This window comes from Nematolebias whitei, chromosome 1 (assembly GCF_014905685.2).
Source record: "Nematolebias whitei isolate Nwh7 chromosome 1, NemWhi1, whole genome shotgun sequence".
In the NCBI taxonomy this organism is placed as follows: Eukaryota; Metazoa; Chordata; class Actinopteri; order Cyprinodontiformes; family Rivulidae; genus Nematolebias; species Nematolebias whitei.
This window is the reverse complement of record NC_056498.1, coordinates 21901392-21911842: the sequence shown is the minus strand read 5'-3', so window position 1 is coordinate 21911842 and position 10451 is coordinate 21901392. Positions and strand designations below refer to the sequence as shown.

At 43.4% G+C, this 10451-nt stretch overlaps 1 protein-coding gene across 2 annotated transcripts in view; it reads right to left on the bottom strand.

Moving 5' to 3' along the window:
* Positions 1 to 2678: 2678 nt before the first annotated feature.
* mfap3l (microfibril associated protein 3 like) overlaps positions 2679 to 10451 on the bottom strand; it is a 12220-nt gene continuing 4447 nt past the window's right edge. Inside the window, exons 3-4 of one of the 2 annotated variants that reach the window (XR_005187074.1) lie at positions 3010 to 4357; positions 2679 to 2903 (exon numbers count right to left, since the gene is read on the bottom strand). Coding sequence is in view for 1 of the 2 variants with exons in the window: in XM_037683058.1 (XP_037538986.1) it covers positions 3474 to 4357 (884 nt within the window). In the remaining variant the exon portion in view is untranslated. Of the gene's footprint in view, positions 4358 to 10451 lie in introns of both variants that reach the window. The other variant, XM_037683058.1, reaches the window with a different exon arrangement.

The following is a 10451-nucleotide window of genomic DNA, read 5'->3' as shown; positions in this document are numbered from 1 at the left end:
TCTGTCCCCGCGTTGCGATGACTGTCCTGCTGCGGTCGGACAGGAAGCAGCATCATCGGCCCGTGGTGTTGCCTAACGTCGTACTTGGAACTGATTTGTGTTTTTCTCCTTCGTTTTCTAATTTATGGGTAGTGTCGCTACAATTGTGAATTATTATTATTGTAAAGAACTTTATGTATGATTACATTGTTTGATTGTACATTGAAAAGAAAATATGTAAAGAAATGTTTTAAATTAAAAGGAGAAACCCTTCCAAGTTGCACAGATGAGTCTTGCTGTGATTGAACCAGTTTTGTCTTTAAATAAACGTCACAAAGGTTTTTAATTTGTTTATTGTGTGACTGAAGCATTCACACTATTGTGATTCACTTTTCTTCCGTACGTTTTTCTGAATCTGTCTCGTCCCGCAGTTTTCAAGCTGTTTCAAGAAATCGTCAAAACGTTCAAGAGAAGGCTGCTGACTTTTGGTATTGGTGCAACTTTAGCTTTTTGAAATATTTAGCCTTTTCAGCCACTTTTTTTTCCCTCATAGAAAATGAACTGAGCTCATTTTACATTCTTCAAATGTTTAGATCTATTTACAATCTTTTACTGCTCCTTTCACATTTTGTTCTGGTTCAGCTTCTTTCAGTTTCCTTGTGCAAAATAAAAAAAATAAAAAAAATTAGCTAATTTCAGCTGGGGGTTTTTTTTTCAGCTGTTTTGTGCTCCTTTCAGTTTGATTGTTAATTGACACATTTTTGTGCTTCTTATTTCTGCTATTTTTAGCTCGTTATGATCCTTTCAGCTTATCAGCTATTTCAGCTACTATTTAGCTGTTTTTATGCTAAATTGAGCCTTTTCAGATTAGTCAACATTATTTGCGCTCATTTCAACTGCTTCCGGCCTAATTCAGCAAAATTGTGCTCACTTCCTTCTGGTAATTCACGCTTCTTTCTGCTTTTTTAGCCACTATTTTAGCTGTTTGTTTTGTAAATGTGTACCATTTTCAGATCATTTTCACTTTCTTCAGCCTTATTGGACAAAATTGTGCTCTCAACTTCTGAAATTTAAGCTTCGTTCTGCCTTTTCGGCTATTTTTTGGTTGCTAATTTCAACATTGTTTTAGCTTATTTACTAATCCTTGTGCTCATCATTTCTGATTATTTAAACCAAATTTAGCAAATGTGTTCTTTCTGCGTTCTTCTGCCAACTTGGGCTTGTTCTTCCATTTCAGCAACAGGGTTTTAGCTAATTTCAGCTGTTTCCAGCACATTCTTAAGCAATAAGCATTCACACATTTTAGCAGAAAATGTAATTTCTCCAGTTGTTTTTCACATGGATGAAACCCACAGTTCAAAGTCAACTTTTATTATTGTATTTAAAAACAGCTGTAAATTAGTAAAGAACTGATGATTCGAGTTTTAAACACATTAGGCGCAACATATACCAGGTTTGGACATGTCCAGAGGAGGGACAGTGGGTATATTGGTAGGACAGAGTGAGATGGAGGACGACTTGCTGTGGATCCCTGAAAAGCCGAAAGAAGAATATGCTTTGTCTTTACTTTGAGCTAAATCCAACTAAAATTATAGTTTTATCACATCAAAAGATGTGAACTGTCCCTTTAAGGTCCTATCTGTGATGCCACACCTGGACACATTACCAGTTTAGACTTCAGAACTGGACTCCGACAGGTTTTGGGTCAAATCTGAAGTTGTTCAAAGATGGCGGCTGAAAGTCTCTTGTTGCTCATCCATCATTCATGTCTCTGTTAACTGGAGACCGTGTGTCTCCAGGTGTCATCGGTCAGTTCTGCTCATTAGAACGAGCTGGGTGCAGTTCTTCCGAGCGCACACCTGAATATTTGTTGACCTTTTGAAAAGGTTTTTGCTTTCTGAAAGTACTTTCACTAAAACAAATCAAACCTGAAGACGAGGCACTGCCACATCCCAGCATGTCCGTGTTCATTTTTCTTTATCAGCAGCAGGTGAGACGGGCTTGTTACCATGGTTACCACCGCCCTGACAAGAGACATCAATTTCTCAGAGGCTTTCCATGTTCTGAAAATAAAGGCTGTAGTTTTAAAATAAGTACAAATGAACCGTGAACAACAGTTTGCTGCTGTTTATGTTCTGTCTGCTTTTTATAAACTGGTCTGAGTTAATGAAATTAAAATTTATGTAGAAACTAAACATCTTGGTAGTTTGATGAAGTTTATGCTCAACTCTGAATGTTGCTGCTGCTTGTATTTCAGCTGTTGAATCAGTTTTTATAGCTCTTTGGAGCATCGTCCTGCTCTTCAGCTGCAGGACAGAAAGCATTCGATCATTAAACTCTTAATATACAGACTGGCTGTAAAACAAGCCCACATCGTCACACCACCACTGCTGTGCTTTACAGTAGGAAGGAGTGATGTCACCTTTGATATGTTGGTGTTCTGTAAAGAAGTGAAACTGTTGGTCTTACCTGGTGACGGCTCTTTGAACCACCTCAGTTCGAATAGTTGAATTCTGAGCTGACTGATGAGCTAATGGCTGGTCTGAGCAGTTTTACAATGACTCCAAACTGTCACGGTGGTACAGTATAAGCTTTTAAATTGCTACAAATTTCACAATATGACGTGGACAATTTTGAGGCTCAAAGAGTGTACCAAATGTAGAAATGATACATTTTTTAAAAAGACAGACACGTTCTTGTTTTGTTTTTTTCCTCCTCTTAAAGCACAGCACTTGCATTTTATTCCACTACAAAAAGAGGCATCTCAAAAGCACCAGTAAAAGCAGAACGGTGTCCAGCTCCTCTCCGCCACAGACTGGAGGTTCAGCCAAACGCAGGAAGAAACACGAGGAGTCCTTTAAGTCCCAGAACAAGTCGTAAAGCATGCAGGCAGAAACGCAGCTCGACTGCAGAAGCGCGGGGATCTGGCTGGGAGGCAAATTTAAAACGTTTGATGATGAAGGAGGAAAACTACAGAGAAAACTTTAAAAACCGAAACGAGATGAACCAACATAAAATCAGCAAACGCACTCGGGACACTGCGATCAGACGCTCCCGTTAAGTTTGTATCAGACCAGCATGCAGCTGCAGGTTGAAGCAGAGCGACGTACGACGGCAGAGATGGAAGATGGAGAAGAGCGGCATGAACGCAGCCGGAGGCAGATTTCTGGAGTAAATCAAAGGACTGAGAAACAAAGAACTGGAAACTGGTCACCCAGCTTCCTCAACGTCAGCTGTGACCGACCTGATACCATCCTCTGCTTCTTACATTAAACATGAAGATGCCTCCTCCTGTGTACATTCAACCATGAGAGGTTCAAACGTCCGAGAAGCGTCAGGTTTCTTCTCGGGAGCCTACAAATGTTCTACAAGGTTCAGGAGTGATGAATAAAAATGTGATTGCTTCTTTGCAAATGCAGAAATGAAAATGTTCCGTGGACCGTTGTCGGTCTTCAAGTGGAGCTGCATAGCAGGAGATTTCACTCGGTGCTTCGTCACACATGGCTTTCATAAAACACCTGACAGGGAGGGCTCTGATCGGCCGCTTTGTCTCCCGCAGCGTCGCTCTGCTCCTCGAGCTGAGCGGGAGCCGGTGGCGACGCAGGGGGAGGCGATGATGGTGGCGCCTCCGGCTGCTGTGGAAACTCTGCGCCGCAGTAGCCTTCGGTGGAGAGCGGCGGGTGGACCGACGCCTGGATGGCGATGTGCTGCGGCTGGTCCTGGACGGAGGAGTTGTCCGAGTCGGCGGCGGGCGACTCGCTGCGCTCCCTGTCCCTCACCTGCAGAATGGCGAACATGTCTCTCACCCCGGTGGAAGAGAGTCTGCTCAGCGCGTCGTGGCGCCCCTCGGTGGCGTGCCTGAGGAAGGTGTGCCTCATCTCCTCCACGCCGACCACCTCCAGGATCTCCTCCATGAAGGTGCGGCAGTTCATGATGAGCGGCGGCAGCGGGATGCTGCGAGCCAGCTCCTCGATGTAGCGGGCGAACTCCATGGTCTTGAACTGCGTCACCTTGGCCAGCTCCAGGGTCTTGGCCGAGGTGATGATGGGGATCCTCTTGGCGATCTCGAAGGCCTTCTGGAGCTTCTCTGCGCCCTCGGTGCGGAAGAATTCGTTAATGGCTTTCTCCGTCTTCTTCAGGTGGCTGCTCATCATGCAGAGGCGCGTGACGTTCAGGATCATGATGATGGTGAAGGTCACCAGACACACCACCATGTAGTAGATGCCCATGTCGCCTTTGGTGAAGACCACCCGGAGGGTCACTGTGCAGTTGGAGCTGCCGTGGACGTTGGACGCCATGCAGGTGTACTTCCCACGATCTGAAAACTCAATGCTGGTGATGTTGAGGACGTTATTGTCCAGCAGCCACCACTTCCCACCTGCAGACACACAGACAACCAGAACATATAACAAACTGACTGAACCACTAAACGTACTGAGTTTTATTGTCACTTCCACAAAACATTTTTACACGACTGAGACACCTTCCTGCAGCTGACTTGACATCAGCAAGTCACAGGTTCAACTCCCTGCCATGCCCACATGTGGTGTCCTTGAGCAAGACACCTAACCCCTAACTGCTTACATAGCTGCCCGCTGCTCCACCTGTGCGCATGCCACATGTTCAATACAGAGAACTCATTTAGAGAACTAAAAAACACTTTCCTGTGTCTGTGATTTATGAGGTGGAGTGGAGGTGAAAGGTAACCCCTGCTGTTACTCCTCTGACCCACCAAGTGAGGTAGTCACAGAACCCAAAAGTTTGGTGTGTGTGAGGGTAAGTCGGCTCTGTGCTTGATGTCAGCGCGACTATGTCATACTCTAAATCCTCCTGTGGTCTGATGAACGCTGGATGGGTCCGTCTCAGTCGGTGCATAAATAATCTCCAGAGGCAGCTCTAAAGGCGCTCATCTTCACGACCGTGACTTTAAATCAACCTGTTCGATTGTAAAAATCCTCCATTTATAAGAGTTTCTGCAGTAATTTGAGTGAATTTGTTTTCAGTTCTTGGTACTACTTCTTCTTTCGGCTTCTATTTCTACCTTCAGATTAGGGCTTTAACAGACTACTCGAGTAATCGACAGGTCGATTCCTAGGACATCTATCGAGTTTTTAAATTTCACGTCAAGTATTCATGGTGACGTCATTACGTCGCCGTTACGTCACTGCGTCACGTGTCACATGATCCGCACCGGGCGCGTGTTACAAAATGGATTCCTCCCAACAGACTGATGGAGCGGAGCAGGCCCAGTCTTGGCAAAAGGGTAGAAATGCATCAGTAGTTTGGAAATATTTCACTAAAGATGAATCTTCCAGTTCAACTACCGTAAGGAAACAGAAAATGAATCAACTTCCTGTTTGGAGCTCGTTGCAAATCGGTGTTACACCATATTCTGTGACCACCGTATATTGTGACTGTAGGGGGCGGTGTTGCATGCACTGTTGCAGGTCACAGAATATGGTGCAACACTGGGTCCAATCAACTGAACCAGAACCAGCTTCCTCTGACCTCGTTTCACAAACCAAAAGCAAAAAATATTCATCTCTAAACCTATAAAAAACTATAAACATATTACTCTCTAAAACTAAACCACCCTATCTTTCTTCACCTCTACTACATGCTTTGCCAACTCCTCCTTCAGGACCACCCCTGCTCCATTTCTCTTTCTATCCACATCATGGTAAAACAGTTTGAACCCTGCTCCAATGCTGCGAGCCTTGCTGCCCTTCCACTTGGTCTCTTGGAAGCATAAAACATCTACCTTCCTTCTCAGCATCATGTCAGCCAGCTCTCTACCTTTGCCTGTCATTGTCCCCACATTTAGAGTTGCAACCCTCAGTCCTACATTCTGGACTTTCCTCTCCCTCTGTCTCCTGACACGTTTCCCTCCTTGTGATCTTCAACCAACAGTAGCACAATTTCTGCCAGCACCCTGTTTGTCAACAGCATCAGTGGCGGTCGTTGTTAACCCGGGCCTCGACCGATCCGGTATGCTTTTGCTTTGATGAACTCGCATTATAGTTTTGGCAAAAGTGTTTTACGTCAGATGCCCTTCCTGACACAACACTCACCGTTTACCTGGGTTTGGCACCGGCACAAGAGATAAACTGGCTGGTGCTCCCTAGTGGCTGGTTTTCAATTCTTGGAACTAAAGGTTATAAAAACTGAGTTAAAACTGTATTTTGAAGGTATATTAACCACTTCCTGTTGGGCAGTAAAATCCTTTAATTTACTACAACGTGGCACACACTGACCTGCTTCTGCGGTCAGGATTAATCACGAACACCGTCTGACTCGCACTCAAAAGGCGACTGACTCTGGAGTCTCATTTCAAAGCCTGAAAATCCTCTTTATGAATCTGTATCGATGCTCAGCGACGTCAGTAAATCCAGTCAGAATCCAGCGCAAACCATCAATAAAGCTCTGTACCGATCATTATCAGTCCAAAAAAAAGCCCCCTTATCGCCTGGATGAGAGTTGAATCAGAACCAGAACAAACAATCCGGACACAGGAGGTTCAGTACCTGTTTGAACACCTGTCCAACTGCTGGTGACGCCCACTCAAGTGCAAACAACTCCACAAGAACGCTTAAGTTGTAATCAGTGTTTTTTTTAAATATGAGTACGTTTTTGGAACTAAATGTTTCACCTGCAAGTTCAGAGGATTTGATTCAAACTACAAATTAGTCCGTTGTTAGTTGAGCAGCTTCATCCAGTAGTTTTTGTTTCGAGGGAACAGAAACCGTCCCACGTCTCTGCCATCCGATCCAGTCCATCGAACTGCTGGACCAGTACCGGCGAAGCTTCTCCTAATAACTCGGCAGAGACAAGAAGTACTCCAGTACAAAACAACAAACTCGTTTACGTTTTGCAAACGAGATGAAAAACGTTCACAGGTGAGCGTCCAGGTGGAGTCAGGAGGTTTGATGATCCTCACATGATTTACTGCAGCTTTTCACACCGTGTTAAAGTTGGTCAGGAAGTCTGACACTCAAAACGCATCTTTAACTTTGCTGGAGGCTCTGAGGGCAGATAACGTTTCTGCCCATGTGTTTGTATGTCATGTTAGTAAAATATCTTACGGACCAGTGGACAGATTTTGATGAAACTTGCAAGATATTTTCACTTCCTGTACAAGTAACTTTGAAAGTCAAGCCTGCTCAAGATGGCTGCCACAGCTGAGGAACCTTGGCGAACACAAAATGACTATAACGAAGTCAGTTTGACATTTGAGCTGAAGGTTGATGTGGTAGTAGCTGAAAGTCATGCCCTACACAAACACTGAGCGCCAACATGAGATCTGTTTTTAAATCCTTGACATTCACAGTCAACTTTGCCTGTCTGTTAGCAAAATATACTCTGAACCACTGAATTCAAGGTTCAAGTTTCTGTATTGTCATTCGCATCACATGTGGTACATGAGGCGGAACGAAATTGTGTCCTCAGGGTCCCAGTTACACCCCAAAATAGCAAAAATATAAAGTATAAAAAGAAACAGTATCCAAGGATCTAGATATACGCTAAATACTAATAATGTAAAATAATACTGTATATTAAACAGCAGCCCGAACATGAGTCTGTAGTGAGCAGATGGTTATGAATACAGCAGCTTAAACTTCAAACGGAATAAACGTCAACGAAACTTTTACAAAGTAATCATCGCATGGACATGTACAACTGATTTAACGTTTGGAGGGAACCCATTTTAAGATGGCCGCCGCAGCTAATCAGCCTTAGCCAACACAAAAATGTCTGTAAGTGTATCAGCTTTACAAACACTTTGCTTAGATTGTTGCGTGGTAGCAGCAGCGCACCGTCCCTAACACACTGTGAACGCTAACCGATCTCGCAAGAGCTCCCATCGTCAAGTCGTTTATAAGGTTTGACTAAAACACTGTCAGCACTAGATGATCTTGGCTGATTTCTTACAGGGATTAATTTATAGTGAGTTTAAAATCAACTCCTACCATAGAGTTAAATAAGTCGACTAGAGGGCGCATTGGTCACGTGACGTGACTCGCTGGAGGGATGGAAGCCTCCGGACTTGGCTACGTTGTCAGTATCTACAACAATGCTTACATTAAGGGCTGATTATGTAAGAAATATTAATGATAATATTAATCTAATATTAGAATGTATATATATATGTCACAAAGCTGTGTGTGCTACGGTTGTACCAACCACAGAGAACAAGCAAAACGTTTCATTTCACAAATCAGCAGATTTGATCTTATTTACCTGGATGTGATCAGACCATTAGCTAATATTGTAAACAGTTTAAAATTAAAATGAGCCTATGAATCTGATTTAATCTCTGTTAATTATTGAATTGGATAATAAATATTACCTTCTGTGTCAGATATTGTTATGCACACAGTGTAGCACTACAATGTATCATGCTACAGTTTAGCACAAATTATTAAATAGTACAACCTTTTATTGCCTCTGATTTATGTAATATTTACAGTGTAAAATAATATTACAGTAGTCCCTTGTACATCGCGGGTGTTTTGGACCACGCCCACCTGCAATGAGTGAAAAACCGCCAACTCAGTAAACTCAGGTGACGAGTGTGATTACAGCCTGGCACGTCATGACAGTTACTCCCAATCTCTCTCCTTAAATAAAAATATTAAATTTAAATACCGTAACATTTTAAATAATCAATCTATGCAGCATGGATTGTTTATTGAAGAGAAGCACAGCAGGGCAGCAAAGGGTTAACCCTTCACGCAGCAGAAATGTGCTTCTTGATCAATTACACTTCAACAACTGAGCATAGAAGTTCTAAAATAATTAAAAATAACTTTTAACACTTTTATATTTTGTGATTATGATGATTTTTGCGATGCGACATACTTTGAGTTTCAAGTTGGAAGACAAAAGTGGATGGGTGCAGCTGGACAGCAAAGGGTTAACCCTTCACAAAGCTGCTGCAGGAGAGACGTTGCAAAGGAGATCAGCTGATCAGCTGCAGGAGGGAGCTTCCCCCTCCACTTGTGGGCTGCACACATGGTGCAAAATCGTTTAAAAGAATTTATTTTAAATAAACAACCCACGGCTCATCCATCCATCAGCCAACTGTGTCATGTCCAATCTTATTTTGAAAAACGGCGATGTAACGAATCCGCGAAAAACGAACCGCAAAGTAGCGAGGAGGGACTACTGCATATGTCTGACTCTTTTTAGGTTTTCATTACACAAACATGACCTGTTGGTTAGCTATTATCAGTAGAGACGAGCTTCATCCTTCAAAGTATCACAGGATCTGAGTACACAACAGGTAAATAATAATAAACGTATTGCAGTACTGTTGTGCAACACCCTTTATATGTAAGTTCTGAGTTGCGTGTGTTAATGACTGACTTCAGGTCTAGTTAAGATCATCGTTACTTATAAACAATGCTTTACATGATTGTCGTATGAAATTGACATATATATTCTATTCATTATAAATAAAATGATAAATAATATAATGGGCTTGCTGTTATCAAATAGTTGCTGTCAGCTGTGAGCTGTTGGCCTCTTCGGTCGCCATCTTTGCTCCTCCGTGATGTCACAGATGCGAGCAGTGGGCGGATAAGGACTGCACTCTCTGGTTGTCTTATCAACTCTCTGACTCCTCCTCACTGTTTCACCACCTCTGCTGTGTGGGAGTAAAGATGGACACACATCGCAGAGGGCTTCTAGAAATTCACAAGATAGAAAACACTCCTCCTGGCATGTTTTGCTCCGCAGTCACAAATAACTTCCTACGTTGGTATTCTCCGGAGGAGGTGACCGGGCCTTCAGGAAATGAAGCCTGACCCACTTACTCCATTCCACCCATCCGCCTTTAGAGGCGAGAGCGATTTCTAATTTTACCTCCCCTGCAGGATCGAAAGATGACTGCTGTGCTGCCCAGTGCGACAGAATAACACACGTTCTGCACCAGCAGCAGTTTGGTGACCATGTTAGAGAACGTGAAGCTCTCGAACCATATCCCTGAGTGACACCCCGGGGGAAGCTGTGTGACGATGCAGGTGGTGTTCTGGGTTTGTAGGTCATGATAACAAAGCACTCTGGGCTCTCTGTGACGGCAGGTTTCTACAGGTGAGGCATCGGAACAACAGACCCTTCTTCTCTCTGCATTCCTCCCTCCCTCCCTCCATTAAAGGAGTCTCAGTGAAAAATAGAACCCTCTTTGTGTCCAGTGTGCTGTGGAGGAGGTCTTTATAACTTTTTATTTTACGTTTGATGCTGTGTTGACACAAGAGAAAAGTGTCTCTCTATTTACGGACTCCGTGTTATTTCTGTGGGTCAACATGTGCAGCTGTAATTTTCCACGGTGGATGTGTGATCTTTTCTAACCCTGGATGTTCTGGACATAAATTAACCAACTACATCCATCTGCTCCGAGCTGGCTGAGTGGAAAACACAGATTTTACCATTAACAACAAAGTCCATGCTCAATAATCCAGGTATAAAATCCA